Source organism: Nelusetta ayraudi, unplaced genomic scaffold (genome assembly GCF_046127955.1).
Source record: "Nelusetta ayraudi isolate G7.1 ecotype Tasmania unplaced genomic scaffold, CSIRO-AGI_Nayr_v1 ptg000073l, whole genome shotgun sequence".
NCBI classification, from domain to species: domain Eukaryota; kingdom Metazoa; phylum Chordata; class Actinopteri; order Tetraodontiformes; family Monacanthidae; genus Nelusetta; species Nelusetta ayraudi.
In genome coordinates this window covers 1,421,309-1,442,660 of record NW_027466123.1, presented here as the reverse complement: position 1 = coordinate 1,442,660, position 21,352 = coordinate 1,421,309, and the positions used below count along the sequence as shown (strand labels likewise).

General features: G+C 45.6%; 1 protein-coding gene across 2 annotated transcripts; it reads left to right on the top strand.

The window, feature by feature from the left end:
* Positions 1-375: 375 nt before the first annotated feature.
* LOC142899486 (integrin beta-1-like) lies at positions 376-21,319 on the top strand. Of its 2 annotated transcripts, XM_076043082.1 has the most exons (17): positions 376-785; positions 12,314-12,383; positions 12,704-12,789; positions 13,745-13,961; positions 14,035-14,205; positions 14,612-14,850; positions 14,927-15,082; positions 15,176-15,271; positions 16,346-16,435; positions 16,661-16,801; positions 17,810-18,009; positions 18,092-18,330; positions 18,518-18,740; positions 19,209-19,438; positions 19,622-19,788; positions 20,571-20,648; positions 21,089-21,319. In XM_076043082.1, exons 2-16 carry the CDS (start codon positions 12,314-12,316, stop codon positions 20,646-20,648), a joined length of 2,403 nt encoding a protein of 800 aa, XP_075899197.1. In that variant the 5' UTR covers positions 376-785; the 3' UTR covers positions 21,089-21,319. The 2 variants fall into 2 exon arrangements, with proteins under 2 accessions (XP_075899197.1, XP_075899198.1); XM_076043083.1 differs by lacking the exon at positions 20,571-20,648 and having other exon boundaries at positions 377-785.
* Positions 21,320-21,352: the final 33 nt, after the last annotated feature.

Below are 21,352 nucleotides of genomic sequence, written 5' to 3'. Positions count from 1 at the left end.
TCAAATTCAATAAATAATAATAATAAAAAAAAATAGCCTGAAAAAAGCCACATTTTCATTATCTCACCTATAAAGTTAAAGTATGAATCTCGTAAAACAAGGCTGACCTGTGTTTAAAAAGTGGGCTTTTGCCATGACATTTATTTAGAAATACACGTGAACTATAATGAACAATTCGCCCACCTACTAGACATTAATTGCGCTATACTGCGGACATAAAAAATTTAAAGTTTATCATGCCAACATATCGCTTTAAACAACCGATTCTGATGCAGCGTTTGCTTTTAATTTCGAAGGGCAACACGGAAGCGCTGTGTGTTACCTCCGGTAACAGAAGTAGGGGGGTGGCAGTGCTGACTCGCCGAGCCCGAGTCAGATGGACCGAGAGAGGAGGAGGAGGTGACACACACATGCGTTGTCGACTCGAGTCGACTTTCCGTCTCGTCTGTCCCACCTCGGACCGACTCCATCATTTTTTCATTTATTTTTTTCCCATTTATTTTTAAAGAGTCCTCAAATCTGCCCTGTCAGCCAATGAGGGGATGTGCGTCCGGGTAAACAGACGGTGACTACTTTTGTTGTTGTTGTTGTTGTTGTTGTTGTTTTGGTTTGGTCTGGAGGGGGTTTAGTTTAGTGGCTCCCGGTGCCCGCAGGGTACAGAGCCGCTGCCCGTGCGTGTGAGCTGCCGCTGCGGCTTCCGCTTACGGGTCCATCAACAAAGATCCCGAGGGTAGAGTGACTTTCCCCGTTATACCCTGCCTCGGACTAATCAGCACAGCGACAAGGTGAGAGGAACAAGCTATCTATCTATCTATCTATCTATCTATCTATCTATCTATCTATCTGTCTATCTGTCTGTCTGTCAAGTACAGTATAGCTAAAATAACGTTTCAAACAGGATGCGTTTGAATTTTTGGTTTTTGAAGTTGTATTTTCAGAGTTTCTTTTTTTTTAAAAAAAAATTAGTTTTTTTTTTTAAATTATTATTTCTCGTGGCGCTTTGAGATGCCTTTGGCTGTTTTTTTTTTTGTTGTTTTTTTTAGTGATTTACTAATTAAAGTCGATCGATTTATTGTTTTTACGTGCAGTGGAAAAATGAGTGATGAGCATCATCTTGTTTGTCTTTTGCTGGAATTTGGGGGGTTTTCGGGGGGGGGGGGGGGGGGGGGAGGAGTTGGGGGGAGGCCCACTGTTTTGTCGGGGCCCCCCTTGGAACCAGTTACCTTCAGGCGGCCCGTCCTTTCGGAAACCACTGGCGAACGTGGAACCTTGCGAGCCTGAACCGGGCCACGTCCATTGTCTCTGTGGGCTTTTCGGAAGACGTTGATGTAGCGCGCGACGTTGCGGGGTCACGTCACACTCTTTTGCTTTCATCAACGAGCGCAGTCTCGCATGACGCGTTGCCATTATTCCCAGCCCACTGTCCAAAGATGGGACTCGGCGGTCCAAAGGAAGGGGAGGCGATGCGCGAGGACGTCAGCGTTTAGATGGTTGCTCTCCGACGGATATTTGCTCCTTGTTATTGGCTAAGTGGCGCGTGATTGGGCAGAGCAGAGTGGCTCCTACCGCTTCACTCGTCGATGGAAGAGGCCAGGCCGACCGGAGTGACTCCATGGGGTATTTTAATCAAGGAAATGGAAGGAGGAAGGGAGGGGTAGAGGGGTGGAGGAGAGATGTGGTTAGAGGAAGGGGGGGGGGGGCAGGAAGTGAAAGCAAAGGAAGGACATTGACGGAGGACAGTGGTGGGTGGGCAGACATGGGAGAGTGGGGGGGGGCTGATAGATGGTTGACGAATCAGTAGCTTGCCAGCTAAATGGAACTGACCTGGAGACCCCCCCCCCCCCCACCTCTCTGGGGAACAGCTGCGAGGGCCGGTCTACCACCTGATTTATGATGGCACTTACCGCGCGCGCACTGGACGAGGCTCCGGCCGCAGGCCCTTAATCCAGACGTGAGGCTTCTCTCCGTCCAGGTGACAGAAGTGAAAGACGTGAGTTAGGTGCAATCGTTGCGTCCTGCCGTATTTCTAGCAGTAGCAGCAGGGATGCATGCGGCCCCCTGGGGATAGCTGACAAGAAGCGCGACGAATGGCCGTCTGTTCCGCCCGTCAACGTGAGCCCATGATCGCAGACGTGCAGATCTTTTTTTTCCCTTTTGTTTTCTCATTCTTCAAAGGCAAAGTGTCTTGAATTTTCGGTGCTCTGCCGCCGTATGTTCACGCTCGCGGCACATCACAAAGCGTTGGTGTTTTGTTCCCCTTCACGAAGCGCATATTGACCAGGGCCCTTTTGTTTGCCAACTGCAGCAACGCTTCGGGTCAAAACTTTAGGCCCCTTTTCCACCCAGCTTCGACCTCGTCACTTACGTAGCCCTCGTGGGCCCTTTCTCCACTTCTAAAAAACAGGCTGTGAGGCACTGGCGAGGAATGCCGCCGATAAGCTGACCTCTCTTCCTGCCGAGGTCCTCTGAGGAAACGAGGGAGAAACCGTTTCACGTTGGTCGTAAATGGCAGATTTTCCCGCTTTCTGCTCATCGGTTTACGCTGTGTTTTGTGCTATGGCGGCGGGAGAGTCGAGTGAGTCACTCAAGTTAGAATAGCTTTGGCTGTTGATGATGCTGCTGAATTGCTGGGTTTTCCAACTGGTTGTGCGCGTCTGTGACAGCAGGTTTGTTTTAATGAATGAATGAACAATGGTTTCAACGGGAGATCTTAACCCACTGAATTCTTTAATACCACGTACTTTTTCCTCATATGGCAACACATTGACGTCATACAGTATATTTGGTGCAGAAAGTGCTTTTACATCTTTGATCATATAATGAACAATGCACTCCTTGCGTGTTCCTCCCTGATGTGCCCTATAGCACATACACACCCACATACAATGCAAACACTGTTCTCCGTCTTTGTGAACGTGGCCTGTTAGAGGCCGACATTTCAGGGGTGTCAAGTGAGTCAGCAGCGACTCTGAGACAGAAACATACCACAGTGCTGTGTGTGTGTGTGTGTGTGTGTGTGTGTGTGTGTGTGTGTGTGTGTGTGTGTGTGTGTGTGTGTGTGTGCGTGTGGCGGCGACGACCAGCCCACCGGCGCATGTCAGGAAATACAGACCTCAAAGGGAAATTCGCTGACGTCCATTCAATACCACATTAAATGATCAGAAACGTCAGTCAGGGGCGCGAGCGTTTTAAAAGTTCGTGCCATTGCCGATCTTGGAAGGAATTTTACGACCGCCTCGCTTGGCCTCTCCCGAAACCCCCCCCACCCCCCCCCCACACCCCCGCGCGGAATCAAACGTGACGGATATTCCTCTACGTTCCCAAAGGGGAGCAGCGCTTGTAGCCGTCCAGCGCTTACTGTTTTTTAAGCCCCGCGCAGCTTTCACCCCCTCCCTCACGGTAGCGGAAATGGAGGCCCTCTGGTTCAAGTGTCAGGTCTGAAGCCTTAACGAAAGACATCTGAGTGTCATTAAGGCGGCAGTTTTCCAGCTTTAGGGCCTCGGGAAAGGATACAGCAACAAGCGGTGCCACAGCTCAACTGCTGTACACTTGGATTGGAAGCAAACTTTGACGTGTGTGTGTTTAGCGAAAAACAGGGCTGGGTCCTAATGTAGTGGTTTCCACAGTTGTTGACTAATGTGCGTTATCCTCGCATGAAGCAGCGTGGGTGGTTTAGCTACTTCTGGAATATCACCTGAATATTCATATGCATGTGCAGTACTATATATATACACGACACTATGCACATATATTTATATATATGTATGTATATGTATATATGTATGTATATGTGTATATATTTGTATGTATATATAAATATGTATGTCTGTATATATATATGTATGTATATATGTATGTATGTATGTATATATATATATATACATATATATATATATATATATATATATATATATATATATATATACATGTAAAGTTTTAGTTTTGTATATATTTAAATCATGTCATGTCATGATCTATTTGGTGAGACCCTTTTTGAGCCTATCTATCATCTATCTATCATCTATCTATCTATCTATCATCTATCTATCTATCTATCATCTATTATCTATCTATCTATCTATCTATCTATCTATCTATCTATCTATCTATCATCTATCTATCTATCTATCTATCTATCATCTATCTATCTATCATCTATCTATCTATCTATCCATACGTAGATCTCAAATAATTAATATGTATGAAAGTCTATTATCAGTAGAGATAATATGCTGTCTTATCCTTGTAAGAGACAATCTTTTGCCCAATTCTCTTTTCCATCCCTGTGTCTCAATCGAATGGGCAAGTATGGAACACACTGCACACTAACAGGATCTGTGCCGGGTTTCCTACAACTCCGACACAGACTTCCTGAGCTATCAAGTTGAGCTTCCTGCGTTTCAGCAAAAAGGAAAGGGCCGATTCAGCAAACAGGGTGGAGTTTTAGGAGGTTTACTGTACTGCGGATCCCAGCTCAACAGACTAAGCTTTGAGCTGACATTGTCACAGCTAGGCTACCGCCACAGGAATCCACCAAAACGGGCTTACATGCTGGCCTGCCTCACGCAGAAGAGAATCGGATCTTCTTCGTCCTCTGAAAATGTCAAATTTTCTGGAATGCTTGACTAAATCTTTCCAACTGTGGTGATCTTTACCCTGTTTGTGCACGATGCAACAAAGCTCTCCGAACCACCGTCCTGTTCTAAACACTCTCAATACAATCACACTCTGCCTCTGTTGACACAAAGATCATCGGATTTGAAATGTTGGTTTGCGAGCTGCTGATTTGCCATGCTGCGTCTTGTAAGTTGTTCAGCCTTTGACAAGGGCTGCTGTGGCCAAGTGGGAGGGGACTTTTTCGGACACGGTGTGCCAGCGCTGCAAACTGTGACACAGACGTGGAACCATGAGTAGTTGTATTCATTTGGCCCTCTTCCAAAGCCTGTGGTCTGGCCTCAGTTGTTTCTACTGGCCTGCTTTGTTGGGATGTCTTGCAATTAGTCGCAAGCCCCGTTCCAATGTTGGCATTTATTGATCCAACCACCGGTGTGTGGTTTGGCCTGGAAGAACAGCTGATACCTTGCATCTAACAGCACTCTACAGTTTAAGCTAGTAGCTAAGCTAAAGCCACCATCCCATATTATTTTTGGGGTTAGTACCTATAGCTAATCATGGGGGTTGAAGTGGCTATAACATACCTTATCTTACACTCTCTTACCTTATTTCTTTGCATCTAATCAGCTGGTTTGCAATATCACTTACAATTAGCGAGAAAATTAAAAGCACATACATTTAAAATCTCACCAATAAAATGAATGCATTTAACTTTAGACGAGGTTGCATTTTCAATGAAGCATTGCTGCTGAAGATGTGCTTCACGTCTTTGCCTTCTTGACCGTACAATATTTTACCGCTCTGCTCCTCGACGACGACGACGACGACGGAAACTGCTACTACTGATCTTCTCCGCAGTGCTATTTTTTACATTCAATCTCTTCTTCACTTCCTTCCTTCCAAGGCTCGCTGAACTCCACGCGCATGCTTAAAGATTGCGCGTCTTGGTGGTTTGCGTGGTTGGGGGCTGATCTACAAAGATTGCATGCGTAATTGCCAGCATGCGCAAAAGTGGTCGACACCGCCTGATTTAAGTGAGGACCTTTCCGGGCCAGAGGGGGAGAATGTGGGACGGCAGAGAGACTGGCATGAAGGGGATTTAAACCCCTCATTAAAGAAACAAAATCTGACAAAAAAAAAGTTTAATTTTGCGAAGTAAACATGCGTACACACACAGTCTGACAAACTGTTGTTCATTTGTCGAGGTGTTTTTCATCTGTTGAAGTGCTCCATTACAACGAAATGCTTTTGCTATGCAAACTATCAGACGTCTTCCTGACCCGTGGCTTTGAGTCAAATCAAATCGTCTCATATCAATCGTCTCAGAGCAACCCGGTCCGCATCGGTTGTCCCACGCGTAGCCAGTGTTTTGCGCGAACCTGATACCTGCCTTTGAAAGGTGGCGAACAAAAACACAAAGTAAACAGCAATCGGTCGCAGCTCTTGTCAATTCACAGTCCGACCGCGACACAATCCCATTTAAATGGGATCCCCGCCCAATGTGTCTCGCGTTCTGACGGAAACACGTGTCAGTGCACCTGTAGATGTAGATGTAGATGTACATACTGTATCTACCTGCATCTGCATATTCATTAAGCCGAACGCGCTAAATGGACCCCATGCGGTATTTTGCCCACGTGATGGTCACAACCCCCCTCATTGCTCTTCTTCGTCATTAATTAGCTCGTGTAATGGCGTGTGGATTCTAGGCGAAAGACCGAGACCCTCCCATCAGGCCACCGGGGCCAATGGGAGTGAAGGGTTTAAACTGACCTTTTTCTCTGGAACTATTTTACCCTACTTTTTTCTTAGTGTTATTTTCTCTTGATGAGAGTTTTGAAAGACGCTGACGCTTCTTTGCCCTTTTTTTTTTTTTTTGCTTTGTTTCCCTCTATGGCGAGCTCACACCGTAGGAGGTCGTACCCCGTTCAGTTTTCTAGGAAGGCAGCGACAAAAAGGATGAAAGAAATTAACAACTGTCTCATTAGTGTCATTGATCCAACGAGGCTCTTTTTTTTTTTTGGCAGAGAGGACGCGCTATGTGGGAACACTTTGAAGACCTGACCTCCTGTCCTGCTCTCACAAGGATGCCTGATTCATTGCTTTTGTTTCGTGAGAGGCTTACCCTCCAGACAGTCGGGGGTGGGAGAGCGGGGGTGGGGGGGGGGGTGGGGGGGGTGGGGTGGGGGGTGGGCAAGGACACAGACGGACACTGTTTGGCATTTTCCTTCGGCTCCGTCCCCTAGAACGCAGTTTTCAGGGCTCGGACACGTTCCCCCTCCTGTCTGAACTGTGCGTGAGGTCAATGGGGCTACCGGTGATGCCGGAGCGAGTGAACGAGGCAAAGGCTCGGACAGGGATAGCTGGATGGGATACAGCTATTTTATGACTTACTGACTATTAATATCATTTCTTCAAGTTCGGCAGGCCAGATTAAAAAGCTTAACGGGCCGCATATGGCCCCCGGGCCGTAGTTTGCCCTTGCCTGGGCTAGGACGATCGCAGCGTAAGAATGCTCACAATGAGGTACTCTGGACTCCAAAAATACACATTTATCCAATTTTTCTTTTTTTTTTTTTGCCTTGACCTGTAGAACTCTTAATATTCCGATGGCGTTTTGAAAAGTGAGGTGTGAGTTGGATTACAAGAAGTCTGAAGGTTGGATTCAGTGACGCTGAGACGCGAGAAATGTGCAACTTCCTTGCCTCTGGAGTGGAGGCGAGCCTTTTCCCATGTGAGTTGAGCACCGCCCTTTCCTGTTTTTTTTTGTTCGTTTTTTTTTTCTTTTTCTTTTTTTTTTTTTTTCAATTTTCCACTCCTGCCGTGGAAGAACATTCAAGTCTGCGGCAGAGAAACTGAGCCTTCGCCCCTGCACGGACTGTGTGGCTCCTCACTACCACCGCTTCTTTTTCGGCAGCACACATTTTTTTATTGAGCTCTTTCTTTGGCCGTCACGCAGAGGGGCCTGCTCGAGTTAAGCCGTCTGAAGCACATTCAAAATGCAGGGCCGATTACATAAAAAGTAAGTGAGACTTGTGCGGCTTTGGTTAAGTGAGGTTTTTTTTTTTTTTGGTTTGCCCTTTGGATTTAAAATCCTTTTGAATTCTTCTTTTGCTTGAACGGAAAATGCCGTCATCAAGCTTTTGCTTTTTGATTTAAGTTTGTCTGTGTATGTGGTTGGGAAAAAATGTTTCATACACCCTTGGCATTACGTTGTATCGATTCATAGGGGCAAGGGAGGTTGCTACCTTGGCCCGTTTCTATTGAAGTGCAAAAGACTCTAAAATGGAATTTTTGGAAAGGTTAATAGAAGAGAGTGCAAATCCCGATATCTTTCCGTTAAGTGGATTACAGAAAATATGTGAAGGCTATGTGATGCTTCGTTATGTCAGAGTCTGGCGCCTGTTTCACAAAGTGGGTTTCTTCTGGAAACCCGAGACTGTTCCAACAGTTCTGTGAAGCTAACCCGGCCGATTTGGCTTGTGTGTGCTTTCGTGGAGGGCCTCCTGGACGAGGAGGATGCGTCGCTACAGAGAGTTCCAGAAAGAAAACAACAATTCTGAGATCACAGCTGATACAGCCGATGACAGAATAAGCGTCGTGTGTCAACAAGAATGTGTTTTCATTATTTTCTTATTTCATTTTGAGCTGTTTCTAAAGCCTATTTTCATCCGTGGACTGACTGGTGGCTGACTTGTCCATTCCCTCGTCAAGGGTTTGTGCCCCCCCCCCCAAAAAAAACAAAACAAAACAAAAAAAAAACAAAACATTTTTTTTGCGAAACCTCCTTCGGTGAAACAGACTTCTCGGTGCTCGCCAGGTCACACTTGCGCACGGCGATGAGCAACATGCTAACATGGCATTCAAACACGTGCTGCCCACATTGAAGTACATTGGTCTCGCGCAAAGGAGGAAATCGAGTCGTCACATTTCCATGTTCCGTGAATTGTTCCGTCGACCTGTCCCTCTCTAGTGGTAATTTGTGGCTATCACAAACAATGACGCGACATTTTAGCTCAGCACTACTTTAAAGATGGGCCCGATGCGTGTACGCGATGACGTATGAACATCGGAACTCACTCGACAAAGCTGTTTACACCAGCCGAGGTGTTTATCAAACAACAAAAGCCACCTCAGACGAGAATACGAGTTCAAGTAGTTTCAAAGGAGGGACGTTTTTATTTAAATTACTCATGATCCCCCCCCCCTCCCAAATCTTTGGTGAGCAGATCTTCAAAATGCTAGTCACTAAACATCCATGTAAACACGCAACTTGCGTCGCTGTGATGTTTTTGGCTTCTTGCAGGTCGTTTTTGAGTGGATGTCGGTGCGTAATTATGAAACGTAGACATTTGTATCTCTAACCATGGATTGGTAGTTTGATTTTTTTATTTTTTTTTATAGTGTAGAAAAAAACAAAACAAACCGTTGGCTGTAAGAAAAAAAAACAAGAGCGTCGACCTTCCTTCTCTTGCCTCCCCCGCGTATCTGGGATACGTTTGGTCACAGCACGCATATTAAAAAAAGACTGTTGAAAAAAAAAAAGGTTTTAACAGGACCGGCGTGGGAGAAGCATAAATTACTTTGCTGGAGAACAAAAACGTGGCTGCGCAGTCTCGCTGTGCTCAGCAGATTCTGCTGGAATGTGTCTTTAAAAAAAACACAAAAACAACAAAAAAAACCTGACTGGTTATGGCGCTCTTACACACACACACACACACTCACAACTTAATCATCCTCCCCATTCCCCTTACCAAGATTGATATCTTGGGAAGGAGATTTTAAAACCAATTTCTTTTATGTTCTGCGCCTCAAGCAAGAGAACGAACTTTACCGAAAATAAGACGATTCAAATTGTGGCATTTCCATAAATTCCCTGATGTGAAATTCTGTGATAGATGGCCTTGGCACAACATCTTGTGAAACGTTGCTTTTACGCAGGAATAGAGAGAAGAAAAAAAAGCCTTTTGGGTGGAAATGATTCACTTGCGAGCTGAAAATCGCAAAAAAATGCAGCTCACCTATTACGGTACCGATACTGGGTTTGAGTACCCTTCGTTATGATTTACCACTGGCCTGCGATGGTCATGGCCCTGAGCGCTGATTTTAAGTCGGGTGGAAATAAATCCGTTTCAATCGTAAAAATCAGATTTTTTTTGAAGAAAATTGGGAATTTTCACCGTATCGCCCTGCCCTATATCCTATTGGGTTTATCATCAACAGCTGCTTCCTACGTAGATAGAACTAAGAGATTTCGTCAGAAAAAAAACCACCAAACTCAATTGTGCTCTAAGGGAAGCGCCGGTCAGGGGCCGGCCGGACGACATCCTGCTTTTAGCCCTTGTTTTGCTTTACTTGTCTTTGCTCATACTCGACATTCCTCCGTACAGCTGCTGAGCTTCACGGCATCGCTGACAACGTGGCTATTTTTCTAACGCGATACCTTGTTTGACATTTGATGGACTTCATTTACGTTTCGGTAGTTGTGTGCGTGGAGCTGAGTCGGAGACCTCAAAAAGAATGAAAAGTGGATATTGGAGTGTGTGTGTGTGTGTGTGTGTGTGTGTGTGTGTGTGTGTGTGTGTGTGTGTTTTGCAGCCCCAGTTACTTTTTATTAAGATGATTTTTTTACCACCTTCTGTGATTCAAAGCATTCAAAGCAAATGACCTTCACGCTTCAAGATTTGGCGATTTAGCGCTTTACACATAAAAGTCGACTGACTGTTTGATCGATGCATTGACATTACACGCGTTGTTGAACATATTCTAACAAATCTCACATTTCTGAGCGTTCGCTTACGCAAACGAGTCGGATACACCGTGATATGTTTTATGCACTGTGTGTGCGGTGATGGTCTGAAAAGCAAGCAAAGCTAAATGCATTGTAGCGCACACCAGACCGTCTAATCTGGGGTTCCATAGACAGGCAGTCTCTTCTGTGTTTATATGAACACACACAGACACACACACACACACACACACACACACACACACACACACACACACACAGAGGAATGCCGCCCTCAACACCACAGTCTAAGGGAATGTGGCCCACTAATGTCCCCTCCTCTATGAATAGCCAGCAACAGTCACTAGCCCAAAGAGCAAAAGAGGAGTTGTTGCCACTTAATCTCCATCTGCCTGCCGCTGATTCCACTCTCATTCTTTATATGGCCACACATTAGCTACTGTGGAGATTCTCAAAGAGGAAAATTCCCATGGGGTCTCTGAGTGGGATTCGCTAATGTTTTAGCGAATCCCACGTTAATTAAATTTGCTGATCCCTCGGCCAGCTCGTATCACAGCATTAGGCTGTTCATTCAGCCTTGAGTCCCGGCTCTCATTTGATAGATCGAGGGGGTGAGAGTCCCAAATTGGGGGCTAAACTAAACTTTTTCGGTCTGCATCAACAGTGTTGTTTTGTTCGTTTACGGTTCAGGATCAAAACATAACATGGTCTCTCAATGAAGTTTTAAAGTAAATCCAAAGACGCGGTATTATTTGGCCACCTTTTTTTGCCAACTGGAGCTAAGGCTACGCGTCGTGCTAGTGCTTCTGTGGAATATGACTATTTGTTTGTAGATTTGAACTGAAATCACTCAATAAAAAGCAATTGAATATACCGTAGCTTCAAATAACTGAATCATTTTGTTGTTTGTGTGATTTATTAGCCTTTGAGGATCATGTCGCCCTGAATATGAAAAGCTAGATTGGATCGGCTGGATTTTCCACACCGGCAAGACAGCAATATTGATGTATAGCCAATCTATAACCTTTTTATAACCACTCAATTGGTCGGAAAACAAAACTACTTTCATTTTACAGCCATCGTGCACTCCCAGAAATATATTTATGGGTACTATATTAAGCTTTTACCAATAAATCTTGACGAATTTTACATAATGTATCTTAAAGTTGCGTTTTTCGCAAGTCAATTGTTTAGACTGCCTGTCCACAAATGAACTGTTGGGTCCTTCAGCCGCGTTGGCCTTTAAGCAAGGGGTGCACCCTGCCTTCCTCGCGGCGGACCAGACAGGCTGCTTACAGACCCGGGTCGATGTGAAGGCAGAGGGCGCTAGATCAATGGGAGTCGATGCTATTTACAGTGACAGGGATTTTGGGAAAACATATGGGTAAATCGTTACGGCTGTGTATTGTGTGTGTGTGTGTGTGTGTGACTGCACGTTTGTGTGTGTGTGTTTGTGTGTGTATGTGTGTGTGTGTGTGTGTGTGTGTGTGTAAGCTCTACAAATTGAGTTAGCTACCGTTTACCCTTCGGACTAAGAATAGTGGAGCCCTTGCCTCTAATTCATTCATCCATTTTCTGCACGATGGCCTGTCCCGGCTGTCAAGTCGCCAGTTCGTGGCAGGGCCACATAGAAAGACAAGCAAACATACACCCATTTACACACACACAAACACACCGACGGACAATTTCCAGTTGCCAGTTCGCCCAACATGCATGTTTTTGGACTGTGGGAGGAATCCCGGGGTCAAACCTGTGACCTTCTTGCTGCGAGGCCGCGGCTCTAACCGCAGCACCGCCGTGTCGCCACTTGCCTCTAATTATAACCAGTGAACGTACTGACCTAACATGTCCCCTCTTCCCTCGTCTCCCCTCTTGGCTTCTTTATGGAGACATTTCAGTGTTAATTCTCAACAATGTTTTTTTTTTTTCTTCTTCTTCTTCTTCTTTCAGATGAACTTGAAGCTGCTCCTGACACCCATCGTCTTGTTGGGCCTGTGTTGCGGCGGCATTGCTCAGAAAGGTAAGATTGAATCATACCCCCCCCCCCCCGCCCCCCCCCCACTTTAACAACATTATTGTGTCACATGATACCATTTTGTCAACGTCATCTTGCGCAGGAAAAGCACTTTTCCCAATAAGCCGGCCTCTCCTCTGGGGAGAGAGGCTAATGATGCGATTGGCCAGAGGCTCCGTTTTAGCATCACGGCGCATAGATCCTCATGGAGAAACCTTCCATATTCCACTCCGAGTGCCTTACCGCCCCAACCTGACAGTGTTCCACATGAGCTGCCATGCAAACGTTGCCCACTTTCTCTTCCCATCTCTTTGTTTTCCGTCCAGAGGGGAACGAGTGCGTCAGCGCCAACGCCAGGTCCTGCGCGGACTGCATCCAGGCCGGAGCCAAGTGCGGCTGGTGCAAAGACCCTGTACGTGAATCGAAGCTTCCAGCCGTCGCGGCTGCTGACAAGTGCAGTTTGGAGTGTGGAGTTTCGATGTCATTAGTCGGGCAGCAAACACCTGCTTGTTGGATTGCTTTGTTTTCCGATTTGCGTGCGCTCCGGGCCGCGCTGTCCTGAAGATGGTGGTGGTAGTGTGCGCTAGGGATGGGCGATATATCGTCAAAAACATTCACCGCGGTAAGAATATGTCATCTCGCGGTAATAACGATAAACTCCTGTTGATGACGTAATTAAAAAACTTGCGGTGCCACACCAGGCCGGGCATAGGTACTACATCGTTTTCAGTCGTTTCCAGCGTATTTGAAAGTGTGCGCTTCCAAAAAAATCCCAAAAGATGGAGCCGAATTGTTTTCTACTTTTTTTATAGTCACTTTTATCGTTATCGCAATAAATGCCAGAAATGATCGTGATAAAAGTTTCAGTCCATATCGCCCATCCCTAGTGTGCGCACCGACTGTTTATTGAAAGATCTTGAAAGATAAAACTGTATTATTTGTCTGAAGCAAGGGGTCACCGACCTTTTTGACTCTGAGGGCCACTGTACTTCATAGCCACTGAGTCATATGAAGGGCAAGCTAACTTGCTACGCTCTCCTGAAATGACACGTTTTCTCAGTTAGCCTTAAGTTCTATATGATTGTCAATGACACCGATCAATGTGAAGACACTGATCCCTTTCATGGGTTCCCAATAATTATCGACAGTGACTTAACAAGGTTGGATAACATGGAACTAGTTGTGCTATGTTTAGAACGGGCCTGCGGGGGGGCGACTCGTGGTCCTGGGGGGCCAACTGGTGCCCGCGGGCACCGTGTTGCATGATCTCTGGTCTAAAGAAACTAAGTCAAAGCCTTAATCTAGAGGAAAAGAATTCGATTTTTCGTGGATGGCCTCCTTGATTGCTGGTATGCTGCCGCCCGCAGGATTTCTTGAAGCAGGGGGAGACCGTAAGCAGCCGATGTGATGAGCTGCAGTCGCTGATGAAAAGGGGCTGCGGCGAGTCGATGATCGAAAACCCCCACGGCAGTAAGACGGTCGTCACCAACAAAAACGTGACCGTTCGCAAACCGGGCGAGCAGCTGCAACCCGAGCAAATCACTCAGATCCAGCCGCAGAAAGTCAGCGTCACACTTCGACCCGGTAAGGGAAAACACTCACCTCCTGAGTGGATTGGACAAAGTTGCTTCCAGCTAACCCGGCAACTCTGTGGCAGGCGAGCCCCAGACGTTTAACTTGAAATTCAAACGGGCTGAGGATTACCCCATCGACCTGTACTACCTGATGGACCTGTCCTACTCCATGGAGGATGACCTGGTGAACGTCAAGAAACTGGGAACCAGTCTGATGGAGAAAATGTCAAAGATCACCTCCGACTTCAGGATAGGTGAGGAAGTTCCTGTTTTTTTTTTGTTTTGTTTTGTTTTTTTTAATTTGGTCTCCATTTTTGTTTCACATCTTTTGTTTTGCACCGGGTTTGAAGGCTGCCAGAACTTTCCGACAGCCTGGCCGAGATTTGAGAAACGTGACCCTTTAAATCAGCGGCCCCCGAATTTTTGTGTGCCACTGACCGGTTAAACGCAGACAGTATTTTCATGGACAACCGAGTAAGCAACTCCCATTGTCCAACAATGCCCAAATTGTTTTTCCTTTCCCTGCTTACGCACTCAAGAAACATTTCCAAATTGTAAAAAAAAAAAAAAACATAAATAAAAAAAATGCAGGACTGGCTAGGCTGAGCCAATCAATGGGTCACTCGGCCTTTTAAATTGCGCGCTCCTATTTTTCCGAAGGTTTTGGCTCCTTTGTCGAGAAGACAGTCATGCCCTACATCAGCACCACGCCGGCTAAGCTGCTGAACCCGTGCACGTCCGACAAGAACTGCACCAGCCCCTTCAGCTACAAGCACGTGCTGAACCTCACCAACGACGGCAAGAACTTCAACACCCTGGTGGGGCAGCAGCATATATCGGGGAACCTGGACTCTCCAGAGGGGGGGTTCGATGCCATCATGCAAGTAGCCGTGTGCGGTGTAAGTAGGAGGAGGGAAAGGAGGGTGTCTTGTTGGTGCGACGCCGGACTCTGAGTGTTTCCTGTTCGGCTCCTAGAAAGAGATCGGTTGGCGGAACGTGACCCGTCTACTGGTCTTCTCCACGGACGCGGGCTTCCACTTTGCAGGCGACGGCAAACTGGGCGGCATCGTTCTGCCCAATGATGGGAAATGTCACCTGGAGAACAACATGTACACCATGAGCCATTACTACGTGAGTAGCTTGATGCGGAGGCGACGCGACGGTTGGATGAGCGCTAGTCGAGCTTTTTTGCTGGTTGTAATTTTTGAACCTGGTGTTTCGCAGGATTATCCGTCCATCGCCCACCTGGTGCAGAAGCTGAGCGACAACAACATCCAGACCATCTTTGCCGTCACGGAGGAGTTCCAGCCTGTTTACCAGGTTAACTTTGTTTTCTACTCGCGCTTCTCATCCACCTCACTTGTCTGTGCTTTCCCAAGTGTAAAAATACCCACATGTGCTGCGAGTTATGGTAGCCTTGGGCTATAATTATTTCCTCCTGCACCGCTCTTCTCTTCTCATTGGTCATAACCAAGCCGTAATTCAGTCCAGCTTCATTTGCGTAGCATGAAAAAACTGTCTTTTAACAGGAAGAAACCCCCAGCGGGTGCCAAGTTTCAAATTAAAGGTCCAGTGTGTAATATTTGGAGATTTTGAGAAGAAACAGCGATTTTAGAGTGTAACCACTCACCCCCTCCCTCTCCCGAGTTTGCCAGTGAACTACGGTGACCTGGATATCTCGTCCACCTTCTTTTTTGTTAGTTTATTTGAGGACACCAGCGTAACCACTCACCCCCTCCACCTCCCGAGTTTGCCAGTGAACTACGGTGACCTGGATATCTCGTCCACCTTCTTCTTTGTTAGTTTACCAGCGTTCACCCTAAATAAAAAATGCGCTGTCAGGCAGCTGGATTCTCCACACCAGGCTTCCTTAGAAATATGGCATTGCAAAATGGCTGCTAACTCGAAGCAAGACCCTTGATCTGTGCATATATTCTTATATTCGTAAGAACCATTCTAAGGGTAGGAAAACCAATTTACTCTTATTATACTGTGAGTGTACACTTGTATAAATGTATTTATGGGAAGTATGTTAAGCTTTTACCAATATAAAAATCCCTGATCAGGTCAAATATTAAGGGTGAGATCGTTCACTGGAACCGGCAAAAAACAGGAGGTGGTGGGTGAAGAAATATTGCAAAACAATGCCAGATTAGGCCAGTAACAATAGCAGCAAAGGGTAGAGTAATAGTGAAGACCATTAGTTACAGTAGGAGATGGTGTGAAGCAAGAAGAGAATAATCATAGTTGCAAGCAACAAAGGCTCAGCTGTTCCTAAACCTCTCTATTCTGTTTTTTGACGACTATCAACAACTACCGGACGAGACGGGACTGGTGAATTTTTCCGGCTTGACTTGGTAATTTATTGCAAAGTTTTCCCCCCTCTCCGTGCAGGAGCTGAAGAATCTCATACCCAAGTCGGCAGTCGGCACTTTGTCGGCCAACTCGAGCAACGTGATCAACTTGATCATAGACGCTTACAACGTAAGTCATCTTGAGTCATTTGTGCAACTGGACCACAACAGAGCCTTAAGCACGCTGAGTCAGCTCTCCCATTTAAAAAAAGAAAAAGAAAAAGAAAAAAAAAAAAATTCTCAGAAGAAATTTTCCCTGATGCTGCTCAGCAAGGCTTTTGTGTGTCACATAAGCTCCAAGCACGGCAACCGAATGTTAACATTTGTTTGGTCTTTTTTTTTTCCTGTCTGATAGTCGCTGTCCTCTGAGGTCATTCTGGAAAACAGTAAGCTTCCAGAGGGAATGACCTTAACTTACACGTCACACTGCAAGAACGGAGTGGTGAGCGAGGGCGAAAATGGACGCAAGTGTTCCAACATCTCCATCGGGGACGAGGTGAGCATACATAATCCCACCACTTGTGTATATGTTAGAGCTACATGTCTTATTCAGTAAAACATTTTGTGCTATCATATTGGAGAAAAATCGATGCAACTCAGACCTGATGTCTCTATGACTTTAAATGAACAGTTTTTTCTATTTTGTTTTTATAGATTTGTACAAAATTTCGATTTCGGGGTTTGTTTTTTGCCATTGTTTTATAAGGCAGCGGTTTTCGTACAAATTCCCCTAGACCTCACCACACACTTATAACAGTTACATATTTTCAGCATTAAAAAAAATAAAACAGCTACTATAAAACTGGTGAAACATGACATTTCATGGTTTGATTGTCACTGACAGATGTTCAGCAGGCGGCATCAGCTTTCATTATTAATGACTTAACTTACAGAACGTGATAAAGTTTAAGTTAAAATAATGTAAAAAAAAAAAAAAGAAAAAGAAAATAATGATCATGGATGTCTTGCCACAGGGTTGGCTGTTTTGTGCGTTGTGTTTTTGGGGAAGCCAAAGGACTGTAACGCATTTAAACATTGCAAGCCAGTAGCCACGTCAGCTGGATCGCTCAAAGATTTTAGCTCAGAAATCCAAATCACCCACTCTGCCAAACTCCAACATAGTATGAACGCCATTCAATGTGCTGTAGATATAAAAACCAATCAGCTCCCAGATGTTATTTCTGCTATTCACCCTTGGCAAGTAGTCCAAAAAATACAAAAAAAAGGGAAGTGTTAACAACGTTTAAGCTAACTGCTGCTAAAAAAGTTACTGCTGAAAATGACCTTCCAAGTTTAGCCGCCTCATCACAAATACCTTTTAGAATCTCCTTTGTATACTGAGACAGTGCACTCCACAAAGACAAGCCACCTTGTATTGACCCAGTTCAGCACAAGGAGCTTTCTGCCCTTAGCTAAGATTGCAATGTTTTTGTTGTTTTCATTGTTGTTGCTTGAAAGAATCTCGTTTACTAACTGGTCGACATTCCTCTCTCTCTTTCTCAAGGTCGCTTTCACCATTAGCGTGACATTTCAGGGCTGTTCCGGAAGCAACATGTTGAGCGAGACGATCAAGATCAAACCGCTGGGGTTCACCGAGGAGGTGGAGGTCGCCGTCAACTTCATCTGCGAGTGCGAGTGCCACAAGGACGCCGTGGAGAACAACAGCCTCTGCCACAACGGCACCTACGAGTGCGGAGCCTGCAAGTCAGTTCTTTGCGCCGCACGCACGGAGAAAGCGCGGGACGGTTCCCGACGTCTGTGCTCACTGTTGACCGTCGATCCTCAGGTGCAACCAGGGGCGCGTGGGCCGCTACTGCGAGTGCAGCAGCAACGACGTGCCCACGGAGGACATGGACCGCAACTGCCGCAAGGACAACGGCACGGACATCTGCAGCAACAACGGGGAGTGCGTGTGCGGCATGTGCGAGTGCAAAATCCGAGACAACCCCGAGGAGCGCTACAGCGGCCGCTTCTGCGAGTGCGACAACTTCAGCTGCGACCGTTACAACAACAAACTCTGCGGAGGTGAGTGTGACGGGAAGAAAAATAGAAAAACAACACAACAACAAACCAAAAAGACACGTCAGTATTATAATAGAAGTAGATAAAATAGATACATCGGTAAAGGAAATAAAAACAGAGCATAAAACATTCTTGAAATTCCAAAGGCTGGTATTCCGTATTCACTCAAGCCCGCCCTCCCCTTCATCAGGTCACGGAACGTGTGACTGCCGAGTGTGCAAGTGCGACCCCATGTGGATGGGCAGCGCCTGCGACTGCTCTCTGGACAACAGCACGTGCATGGCCAGCAACAAGCAGATCTGTAACGGCAGGGGGGCCTGCGATTGCGGCACCTGCAAGTGCACCGACCCCAAGTTCCAGGGTCCCACCTGCGAGATGTGCCCCACTTGCCTCGGAGTGTGCGCTCAGCACAAGTGAGTCTGGCATAAATGGAAACCCTCAAAGGTCCAGTGTGTAATCTGTAGCTTAATTTATGATTTCTACGTTGGTAAAAGCTTCATGTACTGCCGATAATTACATTAATAAAAGTGTGTACGCACAGTACTGTAGAAGTAATGTTTTCCTACTTTTAGGTATATATAATAATATACATAGAGCAATCAGGGTCTTGCATTGCCCTTAATGAGCGCTCATCCTCCCCCTCCCGAGCTTGCCAGTCAACTACGGTGGCTTGCTGTACAAACTTAGATGCCTCATCCACCTTCTTCTTCGTTGGTTTACATGCTGCTGCTTTGTCCACACCAGGCTTCCTCAGAAATGTGGCGGTGCAAGATGGCAGCTGGCTATCTGAATGACTGAATTCGCTTGTATTAATGTATGTAAATCAAGCCAAATATTACACACTGGACCTTTTATCTCCAAACACCCACTCGTGCTTCCAGGGACTGCGTCCTGTGCCGGGCGTTCGGCACCGGCGAGAAGAAGGACACGTGCGAGCAAGAGTGCAGCGACTTCAACCTGATCGTGGTGAAGGACAAACTGCCGCAGCCCACCGACACCGCCTACCCGGTCATGCACTGCAAGGAGAGGGACGCCAACGACTGCTGGTTCTACTACACCTACGCCGTCAACAACAACACCCAAACGGAGGTCCACGTTCTGGACAAGCTCGGTAGGCCCGGAACACGAGTCAGGGCGTGGAGGGAGCTGTCTGCTCCACAGAACGCTAATCACAGGGCCTGTGGTTCTGCAGCGTTGCAGAAATAGAGCAGATGTTTATTCACAGAGAGGTGCTGATTTGTTTTGCTGCCGCTACGTCACAACGTCTTTACCCCTCGCAAATGCCCGTTTTCAGACTGCCCCGCCGGTCCTGATATCATCCCCATCGTGGCGGGTGTGGTCGCCGGCATCGTCCTGATTGGCCTAGCCCTGCTGCTCATCTGGAAGCTGCTGATGATCATCCACGACAGGAGAGAGTTTGCCAAGTTCGAGAAGGAGAAGATGAACGCCAAGTGGGACACGGTGAGTGTAGTAGAAATGTGCCCCGTGTGAGATATTTTTTTATGTATATATATATATTTATATATATATATATATATATATATATATATATATATATATATATATATATATATATATATATATATATATATATATATATTTTATTGCTGTCTATTCTCAGCGATAGATGATTTGCTGGTTGCCCAATAGCGCCCAAGTGTCTGGGCCACATTATCTTCATTCCCACCAAACTACAAGAGAGATTAAATGTGTCAGTTTTGGAAGCTGCTTGAAAGAAAAGCACGGCGGGACTTTCTTTGGAACGTAATGTAAGGAACGTTCTTTTTTTTAGGGAGTGGCCACAGTTTCTCTTCTTTTCTTTGTCGGTACAACAAAGGCGCTTTTTGGATCGACTTTAGCACAGTCCCGTTGCACCACCCACTGGTAAAATAGTGCACTACAACTACATTCTCTTCAGCTTCTTCCCACATTCCAATGATATTTACAGTTGAAAACAGAAGTTTGCATACGCCGTGCAAAAAGACACATCACACTTTTTTCTTACTGTGTAAAATAAGAGTAAAATTCTCTTGTTTCTGGTCCGTCAGGATTCCCAAAATTATTCAATTTTGCTAAATGCCACGATAATGAGAGAAAAAAAAAAATCTAAGAATTTCTTCTATATCTTCCTGCTGCCTTCTTCTGCCTTTTTTCATATTTTCATCTTGGTTTGTTTTTTTGTTCTTTTTGTTGTCGTTTTTCTTCCAAATGAACTTTATCCTGTCTTCATTTCCTATCTGTAGCCAGAAAACCCAATATACAAGAGTCCTATCAATCGCTTCCACAACCCAAACTATGGACGTAAAGCTGCTGTCCACTGAGTTTGTATTTCTTGTCCTTTCCCTTTCGTTTTCCTGCATGAATTTGTTTTTCCTTTCATCTATTTTTTTTTAATTTTTTAATTTTTTTTACAACTTTTGCTTGAGCCTGTCAACTTGTGGAATTTCAGTGGAGTAAAAAAGTGTGAGCATGAGTGTGTTGTTAAAATACATACCACTCAGATTTAAATGGTTGCAAAGTATATTAAGGGCAGTATATATGGTAAGTAGGGTTAGGGTTTTGCAAAGACAACGCCTCACTTGGTTTACTGTCAGAAACGCATGGCTGTTTGCTCAGTTGAATAAATAAATAAACTGTACAGGCTGTTACACGGTGTGTTTTGGGAAATTTGTCACAAAATCCTAACAAAAATGTTCCATATTTCTTCACTTTAAAGTGATCTTATCCTCACATTTTATTTCATTTTGTTTTTACATTCCAGGGTGAAAATCCAATCTACAAAAGCGCCGTCACCACTGTGGTCAATCCCAAATATGAAGGAAAATAACTGTGCCACAGTTTTCTGTGGACTCTGCTGTCACACCTCAACGCTGTTTTGGCTTCCGGGCGATTAAAAGTTGTGTACCGTGCTGTCACTGCACCTGCATTTTCACAAACACATTTAGCTTATATGCATTCATTTTGTTTTTAGATGTACAGTATACGTGTATCTGCTTCTTTTTTTTCCCCATCCGCAGGAATGGAA